Source organism: Sturnira hondurensis, unplaced genomic scaffold, assembly GCF_014824575.4.
Source record: "Sturnira hondurensis isolate 20B ecotype Veracruz unplaced genomic scaffold, ASM1482457v3 Scaffold0014430, whole genome shotgun sequence".
Classification (NCBI taxonomy): Eukaryota; Metazoa; Chordata; class Mammalia; order Chiroptera; family Phyllostomidae; genus Sturnira; species Sturnira hondurensis.
Genome location: NW_028087061.1, coordinates 1,299,066 through 1,322,514, shown reverse-complemented (window position 1 = coordinate 1,322,514; position 23,449 = coordinate 1,299,066). Strand labels below are relative to the sequence as shown.

The following is a 23,449-nucleotide window of genomic DNA, read 5'->3' as shown; positions in this document are numbered from 1 at the left end:
AAGGCAGGCTGTATGATCAGGTGCCAAGATGTGGATTATTTAGTGCTAATTTAGAGCAGTGGTTCCTCAATTCAGAAGAGGGATTCGGGTCTAGCTTTAAATGTTGCTAGGTTAGATGAGATGGTTAAAAGGCTTACTTGTATGCTGGGATTTGAAGAACATCAAGAAGACACCTCTGCCCCCAGATTTCTTTGTCTCCAGGTGTTAGTACATAAAAGTCTGCATTAGACATTCATTCTTTTAGTGAATGAGCATTTACCTTTCCTTGCACTTCCCTTTCCAAAATCTTACACCTTTGGGAAGTTTCACAAATTAAGATACTAACACCTGAATAATAGTAACCATGTTTTGTATAAGGTTTTCACTTTCACATAATTGCCTAATCTGGGCCCTACACATATACCATATTCCCACACAAAACCCTTTAATGTATTTAGAAGTCAAGTGTTAACTCATTCCTCAGATTAAATTGCTGTGGATTAATTTATTACTTCTGAATAGCTTGGTAACACTATGAGTCTTGGTGGGAGAAGTGGAGGACAGAAAGAATTAAAACATCTGCAGCCCTGCGAACCAGACGATCGCAGTTCGATTCCCAGTCAGGGCACATGCCTGGGTTGCAGGCTGGTTCCTTGCAGGCTAACTACCAGCAGGGGACGCACAAAAGGCAACCATACATTGATGTTTCTCTCCCTCTTTCCTTCCCCTCTAAAAATAAATAAATAAATAAAATCTTAAAAAAAAAAACACATCTGCAGCAAGAACTAAAAGGCTTGCTTTCCTATACATATTTTAAACTGGTGGATAATTTTATCTGGAGAGAGACCCACAGAAATCAGACCAAATGGTGAAGACACACAGGAGGATTGGCTTGTCTCTGTTCTGGTGTGGTGGAGAGGTCTGTCAGGCCAGGCTGTGTGTAAGGTTGGGGGTCTTAGGAAGTACTTGGAGCCTAGCCTGCAGTGTGTATGAAGAGAGGCCTGAGTCAAAGCCAAGAGATGAAGTCTTACCTATTGTACTACTCCCAAACCATAGCACAAGCTGGTGGGCACATGATTTGAAAGGTGTGTTGATGTCATTTGATTATAACAGCAGAGTAAGATCAGTTTCCTGCCTTCCCAGTTCACCTCAGTCTCAGATTTCACAGATAAAATAGTAAAACATGGTTCCTCTCATTTCACTGTAGGGAATACTGTAGTAAATTGTCTGTCTGAATGTGTGTCTTTAAATTTCTTAAACCAGAGAGTTTTCTGAAAAAAAATATTGCAAATTAGCTAGTACCTGGCCCTGTAAGTATTTAGGCCTTTGTTATAAATAGAAGAACTTCCAGCCAAGACGAGGCATAGGTAGATACACTGCGCCTTCTTGCACAACCAAAAGGAGGACAACAACAAATTTAAAAGCAAAAAACAACTAGAACTGACAAAAATCTAACTGTGTGGAAGTCTAACAACCGAGGAGTTAAAGAAGATACATTTATCCAGACCGGTAGGGGTGGAAACAGGCAGCCAGGTGCAGAGGACTCATGGCAGTGCAGCTGGAGGACTGGGCAGGTGACAGCTGGAAGAGCAGTGTAGGTGGTCCCACATTTGTGTGCAGATAAACAGGGAGGAACAACTGAGGAGTGAGACACACTGTGCAACCCAAGGTTCCAGTGTGGGAAAAGAGATCCTCAAAACCCTTGACTGAAAAAACCTGTGAGGGTTGAGGTGGCAGGAGAATCTTCCAGCCTCACAGGAGAACCCACAGGGTCCTAGAACATGCACAAACCCACCCACCCAGGAATTAGCACCAGAAGTGCCCAATTTGCTTGTGGGTAGCAGGGGAAGTGACTGAAAGTCAGTAGAGAGCAGAGCAAGTAGCATTGTTCTCCCTCGACCCCCTCCCCCATATACAGTGCCAAAACACAGTGACATGGGTTGCCCCACTGTGGTGAATGCCTGTTTCCACCCCTTACTACTTAACAGGCATGCTGAGACCCCCCCCCCAAAAAAAAAGGCCCAAATGAAAGAATGGATCAAAGTTCCAGAAAAAATACAACAAAGTGACGAAGAGATAGCCAACCTATCAGATGCAGAGTTCAAAACACTGGTATCAGGATGCTCACAGAATTGATTCAACTTGGTCGCAAAATAGAGGAAAAGAATGAAGGCTATGAAAAGTGAAATAAAGGAAAATATAAAGTGAACCAACGGTGACAGGAAGGAAACCGGGAGTCAATTCAACTTCCTTCTTTAGAAGGAAGAAATAAACATTCAACCAGAACAGAATGGAGAAACAGGAATTCAAAAATATTAGGAGAGGCTTAGGAACCTCCAGGACAACTTTAAATGTTTCAACATCTGAATCATAGGGGAAGAGGAAGAACAAGAAATAGAAAACTTATTTGAAAACATAAAGAAGGAAAACTTCCCCAATCTGGCGAAGGTAATAGACTTCTAGGAAGTCCAGCAAGCTTAGAGAGTCCCAAAGAAGTTGGACCCAAGGAAGCACACACCAAGACACATCATAATTACATTTCCCAAGATTAAAGAGAAGGAGGAAATCTTAAAAGCAGCAAGAGGAAAGCAGTTACCTACAAAGGAGTTCCCATTAGACTATCAGCTGATTTCTCAAAAGAAACTCTACAGGCTAGAAAGAGCTAAAAAGTATTCCAAGTCATGAAAGGCAAAGACCTATGTTCAAGGTTACTCTATCCAGCAAAGCTTTCATTTAGAATGGAAGGGCAGATAAAGTGCTTCCTAGATAAGGTCAAGTTCAAGGAGTTCATCATCACCAAGCCCTTAATATATAAAATCTTAAAGGGACTTATCTAAGAAAAAGATCAAAACTATGAACAGTAAAATGACAGCAAACTTACAACTATTAACAACTGAACCTAAAAAAATCCAAGAAACAAACAAACTAAGCAAACAACTAGAACAGGAACAGAACCACAGAAATGGAGATCACATGGAGGGTTATCAGTGGGGGAGTGGGAGGGCGAGGATGGGGGAAAAGCTACAGGGAGTAAGTAGCATAAATGATCTACAAAATAGACACGGGGAGGTTAAGTATAGTATAGGGAATGGAGAAGCCGAAGAACTTACATATATGACCCATGGACATGAACTAAAGGGGGAGAATGTGGGTGGGAGGCAGTGTGCAAGGATGGAGGGGAATTAAGGGGGGAAAGTGAGACAACTGCAATAGTATAATCAATAAAATATATCTTTAAAAAGTATTTAGGCCTCTGGGAAAAGCCATAGTATTTTCATTTCTCCCTTTTTCTTCTCATGTGTTTGGCTTACGTGAAACTGCACTAAGAGGGTTGGAAAAAGGGAAGGATACTTCTAGAATATTTGCTGGTCTTTTGGGAAACAGTCGGTGGCATTCCCAGGAGGAAAGGAATAGGATTAGTGAAGGTGTGTAAGGACAAGATGATCTTGTAAGGACAGGACGGTTGTGATGAACTGACACCAATGATGTCAGTTCAGTCAGTTCAGAGCCTTGCAAAGTTATTGTACAGAAAATGGAAATAATCCCAACCTATGAGTTGGTGGTTTGTTAGCACTCAGTTCCCATGGGAAATTTAGTTTTGTGTTAACAAGTGATGCTGGGATATCCAGATCACTGCAGACTTTTAGCCACGGTTCACTAATATAAATTTTAGGACCAAGCAGTGAAAGGAAGGACAAAAAAAGTTTGTCTTTCCTTTTCTAGATCCAGAGTGTATAGGAAACAGTTTCAGAAAAAGGCACTCATCTCCCTTTTCTGTACTACTTTCCCCAGGCCACTCCCAGTGGCAGTCTGGCTGTCTCCCCCCAGATATTAAAATGGAGTATAGAATACTTCATTAGAAATAAAACTGTCTAAATGGAAATTTCTGCTCCATATGGATGACAGATACATCGTTAAATAGTCCATTTTTAAAGGATATATATGTATATTAATTCAGAAGAACTTCCATAGTTAATGGAATTTGGGGCAAACTGTCAAAGAACTGAAAAACTTTAGACTTAGGGTTTTGGTAGAGGTGGTTACCACAGGATTTTAAAGTCAAACAAATCAGATTTTGAAAGGTCCTGGTTACTTGCTGCTCCATTGTTCCCAGTGGTAATGACCCAGTTTCCAACTTTTGGCCTCAAAAAGACCTGTCTTGGAAACTGGGAGGACTCATAAGCAGTATCTCTTCATTCATTCACAGATATTTACTGAGCACCATGCCAGGTACAAAAATACAGCAGCACTCAAGACAGATAAGGTCCCTGCTCATGAAATTTATGTGCTGGTGTGAAGGAGACAGAAATAAGCAAGCAAGTTAGTTTTGGCTTGTGATAAGTGCGTGCTGGTAATAGAAAGAATGCAGTGGGGTAGGATAGGGGAGAAGAGAGCAGGTAGCGATTTCAGATAGGGTCATCAGGATAGGCCTCAGAGGAGATGAAACTTGAAAGATGAGAAGGAGCCCATGTAACTGGGAGGAGAGTGTTCTAAGCAGAGCAAACATGTGAAAAGACCTTCAGGTAGCAGTGAGTATTTCTCATCATAGCACGAGATAAGACTAAAGAGCAGAGGCGTTTTAGACATTCATGGCCTTATAAGATACGAGAGGAAGCTTGGATCATTGGGGAATTTTAAGGAAAGGGAAATGATCTGATTTAAAGTTTTTACATTACCACTCCATTTGCTGTGTGAAGAGTAAAGTTTAAGGGGACCAGCACAGGAGCAAAAACAGCACAACTGGTGGAAGCCAGGTTGTTTTTCCCCCAAGGACACGTTTGTTAATTTTAGAGAAAGAGTTGGGTGGGGAGGTGGGGAAGGGAAGAGAGAGAAAACAAGAAAGAAACATCAATGTCAGAGAGAAACATTGAAGGGAAGAGAGAGAAAACAGGAGAGGAAGAAACATCAATGTCAGAAACATTGATCGGTTGCCTCTTGTATGGCAAGAGGCATACAAGACCAGGGGTCAAACCTACAACATATGTATGTACCCTAACCAGGAATTGAACCTGTGACCCTTCAATGCTCCAACCAACTGAGCTACCCAGCCAGGGTGAAAGCCAGGATGTTTTGACTATGGTAGTGACCATAGAGATAGAAATGAAGAGATTTAGGACATACTAAATTAGAGACAGTAAAATTTGCTGGTGATTTTTTAAAAAGATTTTATTTATTCATTTTAGAGAGGGTCAGGGAGGGAGAAAGAGGGAGAGAAACATCAATGTGTGGTTGCCTCTCAAACACCCCCCCACTGGGGACCTGGCCTGAAATCCAGGCATGTACCCTGACTGGGAATCAAACTGGCAACCCTTTGGTTCTCAGGCCGGCACTCAATCCACTGAGCCACAGCAGTCAGGGCTGAATTTGCTGATGATTTGAACGTGGGTTGAGGGACAGAAGAATCAAAGATGGCTCCTGAGTTTTGGGCTAAGCCGATGGTTGGATGGTAGTGTCAGTTACTGAGATGAAAATCTAAAGAGGAAGAATAGATCAGGGCAAGGAGAGTCATGTGGTCTTCGAGGGACTGAGGAGGACAGGGATGATCCTGAACGATTTTCAGGAGCAAAGAGGGCAGCTTTTAGAAGATCACAGATATTTGACATCATGGTCCCAGGTAAGGTTGTGGTATGGGTCATTAAAGAGGTGGCTTGTGCACTCAGAAGAACGAGGAAGGAACACTAGGATTTGGACCTCAGGAGAATTTCATTTTCTTCATTGACAAGGTTATTATCAACTAGACTAGTCTATCAGGAAAGTATGGTGGATGTGAATCTGTGCTTCTTTGCAACCTTTTCCAGGGGCCCTCATGCTATCCTTGTGGATAAGATGGAAAATAGGGACACAGTGCAGACTTTGTTTGGATTTACAACTGGTTAAAGGGTGTACCCAGAATGTACGGTAGAATGTTTACTAGGCTTTCCTGAGAGCTTCGCCTTTGGCTACATCCTCTTTCAATCTTGTATCTATGTCTTGAATGAAGGTACAAAGGCCATCATATTGCTTTGGTGGGTGACTCAAAGTTGGAAAAACTAATGAGTATGTCTGATGGCAGATTAAAAATTCATAAGGGTCTTGATAAGCTCATGTAATAGGCTGAACTGACAAGATGAAATTTAATAGGAATCAATGTAAGGTCTTGCACTTGAGTCCAAATTTACCAACTATCAAGTATATGGGGCAGAAGACACATGAGTTAGCATAGCAATTCTTGGGGGAGGGTCAGACCAAGAAATTCCATCATTCCTAAGCCTGAGGATACATTGGCAGTGTGATAGAACTGCTATGAAAGCAAATGCAATTTATATGCTCCAGTGATAATATTTAGAACTAGGAAAGTGATATTTGGTTTCAACTGTGTAATACAGATTAAGTTTATTTTTCCTACTATAGCATAGAGGATGGCAAAGACCCATTAGGATAGTGAAGAGACTCAAACCTATGCCATGAAAGGTTAGGTTAAAGTAAATGGGAACATAAGGTCAAGAACAGGGAAGACTTGGTATACACTGTAGCTCCCATGTGGGAGAGGAATTGGAGATTTTCTGATGATGTCATGGCAGAGCCAGGGCCAATAGATGGAATTTATGGTGAAAAAGTTGCCAAGTCAGAGCCATTAAAAAATTGGACAAACTATCTTGTATAGAGGCCATGGTTCTTGGCATTGTTTAAGACTAGTCGATGAGGGTGTGCAGAAAGAATTCCTCCCATCTCATTACTTTTCAGGTGCTACCAACCCTGACATTCCATGAGTAAATCCATTCAGCTGTCTCTTCTTGTCACAACTTCTTGCCTTTTTCTACCTGGTGGCTCCCATGGCAGCTGAAAGAAAGAGGAGACTGCCGATGAGCTGAGTGGGTTTCGTGGGAATCTGGTTTCATAAGTCAGGACATGCATAAACCCATGGCTGACAAGACTGGAAACCTTTTTTACCAGCACAACGGCTGATGGTGTCCCTTGCATTGCTGTTGTCTCCCTAGGTGACTTTAGGACGAGGACTTGGTGTTACATACCAGCTGATATCAAAAACCTGCCCTCTGATGATTTCCCGAAACCACTGTGTTTTGAAGCAGAACACTGAGGGCCAGTGGACAATTACGGACAACAAGGTACAGGAATCCCTAGATGCCTGATTATTTTTATTGAATTTTTGTTTATTTTTAAACTGCTTTTTGTGGGTGTATAGGTAATACATGTACACAATTTAAAGATTCAAAGATATGTTGTCTCACCTGACCACCCAATTGTCTTCCCAAGAGACGGCCACTTCTGCATGCCACCAGAGATTGATTACGTCAAAACAATTTCAGAGGACTTGAAGTTAGTTACTCTGGGAACACCTGAATTGCGGCAGTAGTTCTTACTCCAGGAACTAGACTTAAGTTACTGGGGAGGATTGGCCCTTTGTAACTCGAAGGTCCGGAAACCCTGGGGGATCTGGTGGAGACTCGAGCTCATCCGTGGTTCGGGGCATGGGGAGCAGGGAGGAGCCGAGCTTATGGCACCTGGTTCCTCCTCCTCCCCACTCCTGTCAATCAGAGCAAACCATCTTCCTTAAACCTGTTTTATGTATTGGTGTTCTGAGGATCATTTTCTTTGAAAAAAGGGCTTTTCTGCTGTAAAATTTTGAAAAGCGTGAATACTAAAGGAAGGTGAAATAGTGTATAAAGCCTAGGAATTAGACAGTACCTAAAGTAGAGGCATACAAGCAAGCACCCAGGAATACAGTGAAAGTAAAGACTATGAGGTAAGAGTAATTCTAATGTAGGCATTTAAGGATTAAATATAAAGTAAATATAAAATGTCTTCAGACACCGTTTTAAACTACTATGGTTAGAAGGATTTTAAAGGTAACTGTTAGAAGAAATTATATTAAAATGGTTGAGATGAATTTCTGCATGTGGAGAGGGTTACTCCCACACCACCAAGCAATGCTTGGGACAGCAGCTGGATGTCCTACCATTCTGACACTGTCTACCTGGAGATAGCATCAGATCCCACAAGTAAAGGACTTAGTCCTGCAAGACCACCCTCCACTTTAGACCCTGATCGCAAGCCCAGGTTAACACCTGTGCTTCTGATCAACCAACCACCTGTAGGGCCTCCAAGGACCCCTTCCTTGGACTTCAGATGCCAGTTGCAAGACCAGGTTATTACTTGTACTTCTGATCAGCTGGTTATAAATCAGAGGTTCCCATGACCACCTACCCCTTTGGATTCAATTAAGTTGCTAGAGTGCCTCACAACACTCAAGGAAACACTTACTTACGTTTACCAGTTTATCATAAAAGGATAGGAGGGCTTCCGGTCAAGGTGGCGGAATGCCTAAATTCAGTACTCGCATCCTCCCGCAACCACATCAAAATCATGACTATATTAGAACAGCCATTATTCAGAACCACCCGAAGTGTAGCTGAATGGAAGTCCTGCAATTAAGGATATACAGAAGAAGTCACAGCAAAACTGATAAGAGGGACTATGGAATGGGCTGATCCCACACCCACATGTGATGATTTAAAGTCAGGAGAGATCTCTCAGCTGCAGAGGTCCCCCATGAGGAGTGAGGGGTCCCAGCCCCACACCAGTCCCCCTAGCACAGGGTACCAGCACTAGGAAGAGAAGTCCCCATAACTTCTGGTGGTAAAAACCGTTGGGGATTGTGGCGAGCCCCAGGCAGTTCATTTTAAAGGGTCCGCACACAGACTTGCTCAGACTTGCACTCTTGGAGCTCCAGCACTGGGACAGCAGCTCGAAAGGCACCAGAGATACACGGGGAGGAACTGAGTTCCGTTCCCTGATGTCTGGCAACAGGGTAAGAGCTGGAAGGGCAGCTTTCTCCCAAGCAAAAGTGTGGGCAGAGGCCGTTGTTCCTTTTTTAGCCCTTCCCCAACAGAGTTTGTAGGTAGGAACCATATGTGAGTCTCTATCAACTTGGCTATCACTGTTTGCCCCACCTTGGTGATTCTGAGGGCCTGCCCCACCAATTTGCAGGCCCACCCAAGCTGTTCCCAGTGGCTTTTCCATACAAACGGCCTGTCTTGGCCCATGCTTCATATTTTTCAAACATCTGGCCTTTCCATGCCATGAACCTCTCGCTAGGTGGCCCAGGCTTGGCAGTAGTGGCAGCCAGCCTTGATTTGCAACTTGGCCTTTCCTGGGCATCTCCAAGCCCAGTACAAGTAGCATCCATCTGCAGATTGCTTTGGTGGCCCCTGGCGGAACACAGGTAGTGGCTGACCTTGGTCTGCACCTCCTGGGAGGCCCCAGAGCCAGTGCATTTGGTGGACAACTTCAGATCACATCTAAACACCATGCAACCACCTCCATAAATGACACACTGAAGGAGCAGACTCAGTGGGCGCCAGAACCCCACTGAAGTAAGTCTTGTTCTGTGCGGTGGGCCCCCGCATGGCTGATCCTCCACAGTGGTCTCAGCCAGTCCTTGCAGCTGCTTGGCCTGGGAGTAAGTCCCTTCCATTGACGTGCCAACCACAATCAAGGCTCAACTAAGAGGAGTGTGTACACAGCGCACACAGGGGGACACACCTAGAGTGCCCAGCTCGGGTGATCAGGAAGGCTGTGCCACTGGGCCCCTAAGGACACCTACAACATATGGCCACTCTGCCAAGACCAGGAGACATAGTGGCTCTACCTAATACATAGAAACAAACATAAGGAGGCAGCCAAAATGAGGAGACAAAAATATGGCCCAAATGAAAGAAGAGGACAAAATGCCAGAGAAAGAACTAGACAAAATGGACATAAGCAATCTATTAGATGCAGAGTTCAAAACACTGGTTATAAGGATGCTCAATGGGCTTAGGGGAAAAGTAGATGAACTTAGAACTTCAACAGCATAAAAAGACATGGAAACCATAAAAAAGAATCAGTCAGAAATGAAGGCTACCATAACAGAAATGAAGAATAATTTACAGGGAATCAACAGTAGAGTACATAAAGCCAAGAATCAAAACAGTAATTTGGAATATAAGGAAGCAAAAAACACCCAATCAGAGCAGCAAAAAGAAGAAAGAATCCAAGAAAATGAGGATGGTGTAAGGAGCCTCTGGGACAACCTCAAGCACACCAACATTAGCATCGTGGGGGTGCCTGGAGGTGAAGAGAGAGAGCAAGAAATTAAAAATCTATTTGAAAAAATAATGACAGAAAGCTTCTTTAACCTGGTGAAGGAAATACACGTACAAGTCTAGGAAGCATGGAGCATCCCAAACAATTTGAACCTGAAGAAGCCCACGCCAAGACACATCATAATTAAAAATGCCAAAGATTGCCCTGGCTGGTGTGGCTCAGTGGATTGAGTGCTGGCCTGTGAGTGGAGGGGTTGCCAGTTCAATTCCCAGTCAGGGCACATGCCTGTGTTGTGGGCCAGGACCGCAGTGGGGTGGGGGTGCGCGTGAGAGGCAACCACACACCAATGTTTCTCCCCGTCTCTCTCTCCTTCCCTTCTCTCTAAAAAGAAATAAAATCTTTTAAAATAAATAAGTAAATAGATATAGAAATGCCAAAGGTTGAAGACAGAAAGAGAATGTTAAGAGCAGCAAGAGAAAAGTAGTTATCTACAGGGGAGTTCCCATAAGACTGTCAGCTGATTTCTCAACAGAAACTTTGCAAGACAGAAAGGATTGACAAATACTGAAAGTGATGAAAAGCAAGGACCTACAACCAAAATTACTCCACCCAGCAAAGCTACCATTCAGGACTGAATGACATATAAAGAGCTTCCCAGACAAGGAAAGGCTAAAGGAGTTAATGACCACTGAACCAGTATTACATGAAATGTTAAAGGGTCCTCTTTTTTAAAAAGGTTAGGATTTTGTTTATTTATTTTTAGAGAGAAGGGAAGGGAGGAAGAAAAAGAGGGAGAGAAACATTGATTGGTTTTCTCTCACATCTGCAGCTGGGGGCCTGGCTTGCTACCCAGGCATGTGCCCTGTCCAGGAATCAAACTGAAGACCTTTTGGTCTGCGGGATGATGCCCAGGCCACTGGGCCACACCAGTCAGGGCTGAAGGGACCTCTTTAAGAAGAAGGGGGGGAAAAGATACAAAATATAAGCAATAAAATGTCAGTAAATACATATGTATTAGCAGTTGAATCTAAAAACCAAAATAAACAAAACAGAAACAGACTCACAGAATGTTTTGATGGTTGCCAGATGGGAGAGGGGTTAGGGGATGGGTAAAAAAGGTAAAGGGATTAAGAAGTATAGATTGGCTGTTACAAAATAGTCATGGAGATATAAAATACAGCATAGGGAGTGTAGTCAGTAATACTCTGATAACTGTGTATGGTGTCAGATGGGTACAAGATTTATTGGGATGGTCACTTAGTAAGTTATGTAATGTTTCATCATTGGGGTGTACACCTAAAACTAATATGAAAATGTCAGCTGTAATAGAAAAAATTAAAACTAATTTAAAAAAATTTTTAAAGATGTGATAAGGAGTGCAGATGAACATCCAGTTGGAAGAGATGTTTAGGGCAAGGCGTGTGGAAGGGGGTGTGGAACTTTCACACCCTGTCTAGGCGGCGCTCTCCCGGCACTTCCATGTATTCGGCACTTCCATGTATTCGTCAACCCAGAAGCTCCCAGAACCTGTCCTTTTCTTGGTTTTAATGGAGACTTCGTTACAGAGGCATGAGTAATTAAATCGCTGGCCATTGTGATGGATTCAGCCTGCAGCCCCTCCCCTCCCAAGAGATGGAGGGGTGGGACTTAACAGTTCCAGCCCCTCTAGCAACCAGCCCTCACCTTTAGGTGGCCTAGAGACATTCCCAAAGTCATCTCATTAATGTAACAAAAGACACAGTGCTCTCTGTCACTACTTAGGAAATTTTGAGAGTTTTCGAAGCTCTGTGTTAGAAATGAGGATGCAGTCCAAATATATGCTTCTTGTCCTAATTCACAGTATCACAGGTATCTGCAGGTCTGCCCAGCAGTCTCATTTTTCATGCATAAAACTTGTAGATTTAAGCTTTTGGAGAAAGTACTTTCTTGCACTAGGATTAAGTTGTGTTGGCACTCTGTTGAAGGAGTGGCCAAGTTAACTGGTTCAGTACTCTTGGCAAGGCCCTGTAAGAAAAGAAATTAGCACTGAAAGGGGTACCTTACAGATGATATAGTTTAACCCCTTCTGGGAACAGATGAACCTGAGGCCCAAAGAGATAAACTCACTTGCTCAAGGCATTCCACATAACAGACTGGTTGAGTGAGTGACTAAACCAGGGCTCAAACTCACAAGTCTCTACTGTACCCCATTGTCAAATACCAATAAAGGATGCAGCAGTTTGCTATGCTGGCTGCGTGCTTTAAAAACAATTAATTATGCATATTTAAGACATACTTGTAAAGTTTTAAAGCCCCCAAAATAGCTCACATCAAAACACCTTAGGGAAGGATGTTTTCCTCCTCGGAGCTAGCTATTTAGTGATGAGGTTACAGTATTACAGAGGTGCATTGCCTGCCGCTTCTTTCTTTGATTATGTGCAGCGTAGATGTGGTCCATTTATGGGATAGCAGATTTTGAGTTTGGGAAGCCACCGGCTGACTGATTTTAGTCTTCCTTGAACATCCACCTCAGGGACACAGAGGCAGCTGGTGCCCACAACAGATCCTGACAGTGCTCCCAGGTCGCTCCCCAGTGTTTGCCTTGCACCTTTGTTCTAGGGCTGCTGTCACAGGACTCCTCTGTCAGGTCTCAGATAAGATAGAGAAAAGGCAGGCGCCTGATTCTTCCGAGTCTTTCTGGTTTGAGCCTCTTAGCTTTGAGTCCATTTGTGAGATGACTGAATTTTGAGAGAAGCTGTGACTGGATTGTTTTGATGGAGCGACTATTCTTACAGGTAAGCCGCTCCCTTCACTTTCTTCCCCTTAGCAGATGCTCCTTTCCTCTCTGGCATGGTGCCTTCCCAGCCTTCTCCTGATGGAGGATTTGAATTTCAGGTGCAGGATATTATTGTTATGATCACATCTGAAGTCATTTGCTAAGCCGTTTTAAAGGTGGATATTACTAATAACTCCAAACTCAGAACTACATTCCTTCTTTTTTTTTAAAAAAAAGATTTTATTTATTTACTTAGAGGGGAAGGGAAGGAGGAAGAGAGGGAGAGAAACATCAGTGTATGGTTGCTCCTCATGTGTCCCCTGCTGGGAACTGGCCTGCAACCCAGGCATGTGCCCTGACTGGGAATTAAACCAACAACCCTTTGGTTCACAGGCCTGCACTCAATCCACTGAGCTACACCAGGCAGGGCCATTCCTTCTTCAAGGATGGTCTCTCTTACATGCTGCAGAGGCCAGAAAGAGAAAGCTTAAGGACAAATACAAAAAAAAAATGCAACAAATGCAATTTTGGTTTAAAATTGAGTTAGAAAACAATCCCAACCTTGGAGGACTGCTTATTTTGTACACAGATGTGTGGATGGGGCCTGGCCAGGTGGCTCAGTGAGTTGGAGCATTCTTCTGTGCACCAAAAGGTTGTGGGTTCCATCCCCAGTCAGGGCATGTACAGAAGTCAACTGACCTATGTTTCTCTCTCACACTGATATGTTTCTTTCTTTCTCTTCCCTTCTCCCTTCCTCTTTCTTTAAAATCAGTTTTAAAAAATACGTGAAGATGGCTGTAGTTGTGTAGATTTTGGTTGAGTAGCTCTCCAGATTGTTCATCCTATGTATTAGTATCCAGTTGTTTCAGAAAATCTGTTGTTTCAGAGTCACAATCTGAAATGCTTTGGTGCGTGTGTCATCTCCAGTCCTAGAGGCTCAGCAAATCCCTTGAGCCTTTCTCATTGTTCCCCTCCTATCACACTGCTATTCTCCTGGTACTTGGTGACTCCTGCCTTCTCCTCCTGCAGGCTCTGATGGCGAATGTCTCTGGTGAGTTAAACTATGTGAACAAACCTTGTTGCTTGGGACAGTTCAGCTTCTGGTCTTTCAGCAGCTAGAGCAGTGGCTCTCAACCCTGTTTAGAGTTTTTTTGCCTTTACCTGGGGTACTTTTAAAGCATACTGATGGTGGCCCTGGCTGGGTAGTTCATTTGGTTAGAGCGTCATCCGAATACGCCGAGGTTGCAGGTTCAGTCCCCATTAGGGCACATACAAGAAACAACCAATGAATGCGTAAATGAGTGGAACAACAAATCGATGTTTCTCTCTCTCCCTCTCTGCCGCAATACTCCCTCCTTTTCTTCCCCTTCCCCTCTCTCTTTAAAATCAATAAATTAAAAAAAATTTTTGAAAAAAAGAAAGGCTTGAACAGAGTTTGATTTATGTAACCCATTGTATTTGAGACCATTTTCTGGCCAGTATTTGATTGTTCTTACACAGCCATGCTGTTTCCATCCTTCTCTGCAGTCACCTTGTGAACAGACCTGACTCAGGGCTGCAGTCTAATTCATACCACTAGGTGTCACCAGGAAGTGATGAATGGGTAAACACAGAAGGACCCTAGGATAAAATGTGCTGGGAAGAACTTAAGGGCTTATTTTTCAGATACATAGGGCCCTGCAGGAGGCAAGTTAGTGTAGAGAATCTAGTGGACAGCTGCAGTATGTCTCGAAAGTTTGCCCCAGCTTTCCTCTGTTCTCTCTAGTCTTGGGCTGCTTCTGTAACCTTCTTTCTTTCTTTATTTAATCTTATTTTTGCCTTAGACATCTTTCTGAAATATCTGTACCTTGGCATTAGGTGGCCTTCTGTGTCATATTACTTTTCCTGAAATTTTTTTCTATGTATAATCAATTCTCATATAAAATTGTTTTCAAATAAATCCTCCTGACCTCTGTCCCCCTCCTTTGTATTTTCCCACGCATTGTCAGCAGAACTGATCACTCCTTGTAGCTCCTCGGGCTGAATCTGAATAGAATGGTTGGGAGACATTTAGGCAGATAAGCCAGGATAGGCCCATGGCAGCGGGTTAAAGCCAGTCTTTCTGTAAATCTCTCTCTATGTACATGTATATCTGTGCTCGGCTTTTTCTACCTCTCCCCACTCTAGCCGAATGATATAAAACCAGAAACCAGGGCCCAATAGTAAAACAAAGCTGAGCTCCAATCTCTGCTCCCCTTCATCCTCCGTGCCTTGTGGTCAAGCCCCCGTACCTTGTATTTGGGTTGACCAGGTAATTTTTGTAGCTAAAAGTAGGTAGCTACAGTTATCAACATAAAGATAAGTCTTAATAACAGTTCAGCCATGAGCTTCATTTCTGGTAAGTCCTAAAGGTAAGTCCTTGATATGGGTTAAAACAACCACTTGTTTCTTTAGACTCTAAATTCTGCATTTGTGTCAAGTGTTTTAGAACCCATCGTCCCCATTTAGCATCTCTTAGCTAACCCAGCCTCACATACTATTCCATTGCGTTTATAGGCAATACTATGTACCCACATTTGCATATATGTACCCTCATATTTTGCTTCCCAAAGCTGCTAAAAGTTGTTTTCGTATCTTTCAATTTTGTACTCAGTATATTTACATTGAAAGATGCTGAGCATAGAATTGAAGTGATTATTGATAAATTGAGCCAGAACATAATAATAGTAGAAAACACTTAACATAATGCTTACTGTGTACCAAGCACTTTTCCAAGTACATTATTAAGTACATATGTAATTTTGTGAAATCCACACAAACACCATGAGGAAGAGACTATTATTATTTTCTGTTTTAGAGATGTGGTAACTGGGGCATAGAGAGGTTAAGAAACTTGTCCACAGTCACACAGCTCTTAAGTGATGGAGCTAGTTTACACTCAGGCAGTCTGACTCCAGGCTCCATGGTCTTAACCTCTGAACTATGATTTGGTTCAAATCATAAGGTAAATATTTATCAAGCATTTATTGTATGTGAACCATTGTATTAAATGTTTTTACATGTGTTTTCTCATTTATTCCTCCCAGGAATCATTGAGGCAGGTACCGTACTATCCCCGCTTTACAGACAGAAGTGGGGCACAGAGAGGGTGAATAATAATTGCTGACGGCCGTGTAACAATAAGCCCAAGGTAGTGCAGCAGGTTAAGAACCCGAGTCTGTCTGAGTCCAGAGCTCCAGCTCTTAACCACTATGTCCTGTTGTCCATGGACCTGTGCTGTGACCTGGGTCAGGTTCCACCTGCAGTTTGACCCCAGGAGAAGTATTGGTACTCTCTTTTTTGGTTTATGTGTACTGGAAAGTGCTCTGCTCATTCGCCACTGTGCTCAGGGGCACATCCAGAGACAGCGTTTGCCTGGCTTTTCTGGTCATGCCTGACTTTGGACCTCATCATCAGATGCCCCTTTACTAATAGCAGTATTTTTCAGTCCTGTCCATTGCTTCCAGTTTAGGTCAATAGGAGCTATTAAATTTCTGTTTCTTTCAGTGCTACTGCATTTAATTGAGTAATTCATCCACCAGTAATGAGGTGATTCCTGCTTGTTATATAGGCAGTTCTCTGTGGAGGCATGAATGTGAAATATAGGTAAAAAGCCAAAGTGCTGTTTGAAGAATGCTGTTTCTAAGGAGGGTGGTTTATGAACCTTTCTTTTCTGTTTGTTCTCAAGGGTTTTCCTTTTGAAAAGGCAGAAGGTTTGCAGCGGCAGGGGAGACATTCCGTTAAGAGGAGGAAAGTCATGAAGCTTTGTTTTTCTTTCCCTTTTCCCAGAGTCTGAATGGTGTTTGGCTGAACAAGGTGCGTCTACAACCTTTAGAGGTCTATTCTATCCACAAGGGAGACCACATCCAGCTTGGGGTGGCTCTGGAAAATAAGGAGAATGCAGAGTATGAATATGAAGTTACTGAAGAAGACTGGGAGAAGCTACGTCCTTATCTGGCCCCAATAAGTGACGAGTTGATGGAAAAAAATAAGGGCTTGAGAACTAAAAGGAAATGCAGTTTGGATGAATTAGAAGCTTCTGAAGCTGAAGGCCCCTCCCATTTGAAATCCAAAATAAATAGAATGTCTTGTGAACCTGGTCAACCACTGAAGACACACGAGAAAGGTGAAGTGGCCAGCCAACCCTCTGAATACCTGGAACCTAAGCTGACTTCTCTTGAGCCAAGTGAGCACACCACAGGGCCTCATGATTTCTTGGGCCCCGCCGAAGTCCTGGAGCTTCAGCAAAAGGAGCAGAAAGCCTTAGACCCGTTACTATCTCAGAGAGGGTTAGAGTTGATCAAGGTGACCATGTCTAGGATTCTGAAGCTCAAAACACAGATGCAGGAAAAACAGGAAGCTGTTCTGAATGAGAAAAAGCAGACCCAAAAAGAGGACTCAAAGAATATTGTGCAGATGGAGCAGGAATTGCAGGACTTACAGTCGCAGCTGTGGGAAGAGCAGGCCCAGCAGCAGGCCCGAGTGGAGCAGCTGGAGAAGACTTTCCAGGAGGAGCAGCAGTATCTTCAGGTACCACCGGGAGGGAAGGACAGGAGGGCCGCTCGGGTGGGCAGGCCCTTTGTGAGCCTCTGGCCAAGGCTCTGTTTCTGGGTCAGGGACCAAATCCTGAGCCCCAGGGTTGGGAGATGGAATGGGAACAGAAAACTTGGAGGTAAGAGAAGGGGTTGATTCAAAGGTTAAGGCTTCATCATGATGATCAGATCAAGAACCAAAGTTGGGGTGCCGAGATGGGGTAAAGTGACAGGCAGTGCCAGCCCCAGGGTGTAACTGATCTCAGGATGTAAAGTTGAGGCATCTCAGGACAGTAAATTCAGTGAGAGGTTGGATGAAGGTCAAGATGCCACAGAACCACAGCACACTCCATTTAAACTAGTAGTTACCCTCAGAGTTACTTTTCTTTTGCTCTGTGTTCCAAGTCAAATCACTTGGCCCCAAGGCAGGTACAGGTCACCTAGTTACTCTGTCCTTGATGTGCCCGGCAACTTGGTAGCTCTGTAACTCACCTAGGAAGTGGGAGGCTACAAAGACAGAAAATGCTTCTCTTTCAATCCTGAGCAGCCAGCAGGGGAGGGGACAGGTACACCATGACTCAGTTGTTGGGTTAAATTATAAGCCACCTTCCATGGTACCTGTAGTGGGAAGGTACAATAATGACTCTCTTAGCTGTTCCAAGATAAGGCCAGAAGTGTCCCCATCCCTGAGTCATCTCCGTAGATGATAAGCTGTTGCACAAAGTTCCAGTCTGATCCTGGTTCTCACTTAAAATGTCAGCTCCCATTTGGCAGGAGCCACGTGTTTTACTCCCACCTACTTGCTCAGGCAATATTGAATGTTAAGAATTCCCCACCGTTGCCTTAGAGCAGTGATTTTCAACCCTCTCATCTCACGGTGCACATAAACTAATGACTAAAATTCTGTGGCACACCCCAAAATTTTTTTGCCAATCTAACAAAAAAATAGGTATAATTTTGATTCATTCACACTAGACGGCTCTTTTTTGTGTTGGCTGTTACCATTTTTTTTTTTACTTGACAGTCTAAAGGAAAGAGGTCAGTGCCCCGACTAAATGGGCAGGTGTTGCATGTTTTATAAGTTCTTGCGGCTGCACAGTATGCCAGAGCTCACTGGTTGAAAATTGCTGACTTAAAACTAAGATGGGCCAATTAGGATCAAAGTGAATAAACTTTTATCTTTTGTTTACTTTATTTAGAGTAATAAACAACCAGTAGTGTTTGTTTATTTCTGAAAAACTTATAAATTTCGTAGATTAGATAGACCGTTCTGAGGGTATACACTGCTTGTGTGTACCTTTCTGATTCCCTTATCTAGCCGGGGCTAGTTCTTGAAATTAGTACAGGGAGGTGGTCTCTGCATTTTTGTTGCCACCTTTCCCGGGGCAGTTAGCGTCTGGTGTGTTCAAGGACAAGAGTTACTGTTAATTAATATTTGTGGCTGCTCTGGGCGTGCTTCAAAGTATAGCTGTAAAGTCTTTTCCCTTACCACCTCAATGGTAAGGAAAGGCAGAAAGGACTGGTTTAGAAAGTTCCTCCAGGTATGAGAGGGACATTTATAAGTGGCACATGGTATCTAGTCCTTTATTTGTTGGCTGCATTTCCCTCTGCCACCAAGCCCTAGGGATTCCTCCTGTCCTGAGGGCTTTCTGTCCAGAAGCTCAGTTAAAACCCTTGCTGCTTCACACAGGTCCTTTTTTTGTTGTTGTTAGCACACGATGCCTGATACTATACTTGGGTTCAGGTGGTTATAAAGATGCGTAATAAATGTATTATACCCATAAAATCATCATAGCAGTTTTAAGTCAATATATTTAAATTAGAGAACAATTTCAAGTTGACATACTTGTATTAAATGGGTAGATAATTCTTAAAGTAAGGAGGGAAGGGCCCAGAGCTTCTTACTGGACACAGGGTAATGATGATGTGGAAGGCATCGTGTTGGAGGGGGCCGATGGAGGAAATACAGCCTGAGCTCGGGCAAGGTGCCGGGAGGAGCAGTTAATGGGTTGAGAGTGGCGGAGAAACTCAGCATGAGGGACAGAGAGGGGCGAGAATCAAGGGAAAGAGCATGGAGAAGCTTGCGGGTGCCAGCCTCAGGGATTTTACCTGTGTTTAGGTAGTTGGTTGCTCAGAACCTTTCAGTTTACCTTGTTTTGGAAGTAACAGCACTAGCAGTAAAGGGTTGTTACCCAGAGTTTCTCCAGGAAAACCTGAGTGGTGGCTTAAAAGTGACAGCCCTGAGGTGAGCAGTATTTGAGCAGTTAACTCTGCTTTCATCCCTCCTGCCAACAGCTTAGAATAAAATGAGGAATTTTCTTCCTGCTTCCTGCCCCCTGTTGTTTCCAGATGCTCATGCTAGCTGGTCTGCTCTGCTTGTTGCTGGATTTTTGTTTCTTTTTCCCTCCCACTGACTGGGAAACCTTCCATTTTGTTTTTGGATTTGTAGGGTTTGGAGAAAGAGCAAGGAGAAGAGAACCTGAAGCAGCAGCTGGCCCAGGCTCTGCAGGAGGTAACTTGTCTCTTGCCATTGTGGGCTGTGGGGTAGCGGGCAGCCAGGCTTTGCGTGGCCGCTGGCTGCCTCTGCTGTTTAGTGCACACCTGTGCAGCATCTCCAGGCTGTAGATAGAGCAGGTGGCAGCTGCTCACACCATCAGTGTGGAGGTTGGAGCCTCACAGACTCGCAAGACCTCAGCATGAAAACTTACATCTTCACCTGAGCAGAAGCTGCTCTAGTGGAAATGGAATGGAGCCTGTAGCAATTAGGAGGCTCCCTGGGGGAGTGTCTGCATTTCCAGAAAGTTGAGGGCAGCAGAGGGGAATTGTGAGCTGTGACTTGGCCACCACCAAGGCCTGCATGGGCCTCCACTCCCTCACGGGTCCTGAACTGTGGCCATCCAAAAACCATTTGAGAATGTTCCAGCTAAGCATTTTAGGTCAGGTCGAGAATGTGCAGTTCACCAGTCAGCAAGACATTGGTTTACTAAAAGGGCAGGGCGCACAGGAATAAAATTCTCCCAAAAGATAGCCTGTCATTTATTTTGTTTAACTTGATTACTTCTAATTATTTTTATAAACTTTTTTGCATATTTAAAACTTGCTTTGTCTTCTCTCTTTTATGCGTTAAAATTAGTAATTTGATGCAAGTTTAGTCAGATTAGTGGTATGGTTCATCTGTCCTTGAAAAAAGTGAGCTCTTGCATTAGAATTTGTTTAGGGTAATTTGTTCTTGTAATTTTTGTATGGCATACCTCCCTCCCAGCCTTCTACTGTGCTGACAGTCACATGGTGGTAGAAGCTTGGGAGGTGCCTGCCTTGATTTCTTGAGGGGTACGCAAACAGCTTTGGAAAGAGCTAGGTGAAAATTAATTTAGTCTTTTTGGAATTGTATTTTCTAATTTTGTTTATTTCCTAGGGTGGGAGAGTGGGTGTGTTTCCCATTTAGAGTAGTATTAAATTAATATTCAAAGAGTGTTTTGAAAATGACCGGGAAAGAGTAAGGTTCTGCTACTTAGAAACCCCTAAGGGCTCATGGGTTTTCCACACCCATAACTCCTCGCCCTCCCCTGAGATGGCCAGGAAGACACGCTGTCCTTTAGCGTGAGGTGCTCGGCCAGTCTCCATCCACTAGCCCCAGGTGAGGTACTTTCGAGTCATGGTTCCAGAATGACACGCCCGGGGATGTACTGCTTTCTCGGCTGACACATGGCTGTGTGTTGGTCCACCTTCCTGGTCCCTCTGAAGCTGTTCCTTTTCATTTACCGGGCCATTAAAACAACCTGCGTTTACATGGAGCTTAAAAACTTTTCTGAATGCTTTCACGTTATTTTATTTTATCATTCACACTGATGTGGGAGGGGCCCCTGTTTCCCATGTTGTAGGCACACATCTAAGTAGCAGTCAAGATGAATGAGTACCCAGGCCTTCCTATGTAACTGCTTTTCTCAGGAGACCACATATTTCAAAATTTGTTTCTTGAGTAATCTCTTCAGAAATAGTTACCTTTACTCCACCTTCTTTAGAAAAAGGATTTGAGATGAGATTTAAAGTATAAGCTATACTTAAGCACGAGGCAGCTCAGAAATTATGTTTCATGGGAGCGGAACCTCTTGACATCTGGGAACTGCCGGCACCTGGGCGTGCCCGGTTGCAGAACCCACAGGCGGGTGTGGGCAGCATTGGCTTGTGAGGGTGCAGTGTGTGATTTGTAGAATGAATAGGTTAAAGGTCTCTCTTATTTCAATGAAAATGATCATCTGGTTTCCCTGAATCCCATTTCTCCCTGGTTATTTCTTAAAAGCCATCCTAGTGCTGGGTAGCCTCAGAGTTACTAGTTCTTGAGCATTGGATTTTGGAATCACTTGGACAGCTTTTTAAAAAAATACACATTCCTGGACTCCAAGGGAAACCTACAGAATCAGACCCTCAGGACGGCAGTTCTTCTGTCAATTTACATGGCTGTGAAGGTTGAGTTATTTCCAGTGGGATTATAGATTTGATGGCCTCCCTCCCAGTTTGTCCCCTTTCCTGAAAAAAAAAAAAGGTATCAGGTAAGTGAGATGCCCTGAAGGGACAGAGGCATTTTTTTTAAATTGCTGGTCCCTAGATCCATTGAACTAATGCCACCAATAGAGGGAGGGACGGAGCAGGCATGTGCAGCTTAAAAGGAAGATGCAGTGGAGCTCGTCTTGAGTGTGTATCTGCTATGTTCCTGCAGCACTGGGCTCTAATGGAAGAGCTAAATCGCAGCAAGAAGGACTTTGAAGCCATCCTTCAAGCCAAGAACAAAGAATTGGAGCAGACCAAGGTACTAACAAGAAGATGAAGGTTTAGAATTTGGTTAGTACATGCAACTCAGCATTTTCAACAGTGGAAGGGTTGCTATGGTGAATGGAGAGAGAGAACACGTCTATTCCCGGCCTCAGGGGAAATAATCTGTAAAATTACTCAGGCTTATAGAAGGCTCTGCCTGAAGACAACATCTGTTTCCTTCCCTCATTCAGAAGCAGACTGCCAGGGAGAAGGCACTCATCCTGCAGTCCAGTCCAGTGTCTGTGGTAGATGCTCCCCCAGCGCATCCCACTGACGCGGGCTGTGGAGTGGTGTAGTCAGAATAAACAATAGTGTGTCCTCATGCCTTTAGGTAGTTATTTCCCCACATCAAATCAGTGTATTCTTGCATTTGTGTTATAAACTCAAATGCCCAGTGAGGTCAGACTGATAATGGAATTGAATAAAGTGTCCTGTGAGGACAGAGGTGCACAGGAGGAAGGTCTTTGCCCCCAGCCTCCACCCCTAGAGGTAGCTCTGCTTTGCTGTAACCGGTTGTTGGCCATGCAGAAATGCAAGCCCAGTGTGTCAGAACTTTCCACACAAGATGGAAATCCAAATGTTTACATAAAGGATCCCAATTTTCAAATATTGGCAACAAGTTCAGTTTTTTGTTTGACCTTTCAGTACCATAAGGGCCGAACTAAACAAGTCTGTAGGCTGGCCAGTCCACAGGTCATCAGTTTATAACCTCTGACCTGAAATTAATGCCCAGTCTGCCCACCTCTCTGCCCAGGCCTCCTCACATACTGACCTGGAGCAGAGCACAGAAAGGAGAGGCTCTCTTTCCATTGGTTTAGTGTCCTTATATTCTGTTAAAATCACGTGATACCTTCTTTCCCTTCCTCCGAGAAACCACCATATTTTTTTTTAATTGGCAATTCATAAGTTTTCAGAGAACTTGACTGCAGTTAGAATGGGTTCGGACCTTACTCACTGCCATAAGCAGTCTGACAGTCTGTTCTCTGATTAGAAGAGAAAATAAAAGATGAAAAATACATCAACTGTATATCCTGAATGTCATTTTCTCTCTCCCTCGGGGGTTCCTGATAACTTTCTTTTGGGGGCATAAGGTGCTAACTTAAATAAATGTCTGCTTCAAGAAGAGCATACCTAAGATGGTCCCTAAGAAGGCCGTCTGCACACAGTCTGGTCCCTTGGGGGAAGCTCAGGGAGGTTGTGCTGCAGACGTCTGCAGGAGTGGGGAGTGGCAAGCACAGAGTTCGGGGCCTGGAGATACTTCAAGAGG

General features: G+C 43.8%; 1 protein-coding gene across 2 annotated transcripts in view; it reads left to right on the top strand.

Annotated features, from left to right (window-relative positions):
* The window catches only part of RNF8 (ring finger protein 8), a 36,424-nt gene that overhangs the window by 1,241 nt on the left and 11,734 nt on the right, over nucleotides 1-23,449 (top strand). For both annotated transcript variants that reach the window (XM_037063275.1, XM_037063274.1), the window contains exons 2-5: nucleotides 6,957-7,085; nucleotides 16,628-17,368; nucleotides 19,820-19,882; nucleotides 22,088-22,177. In XM_037063275.1, the coding sequence (XP_036919170.1) occupies nucleotides 6,957-7,085; nucleotides 16,628-17,368; nucleotides 19,820-19,882; nucleotides 22,088-22,177 (1,023 nt within the window). The remainder of the gene's footprint in view (nucleotides 1-6,956; nucleotides 7,086-16,627; nucleotides 17,369-19,819; nucleotides 19,883-22,087; nucleotides 22,178-23,449) is intronic.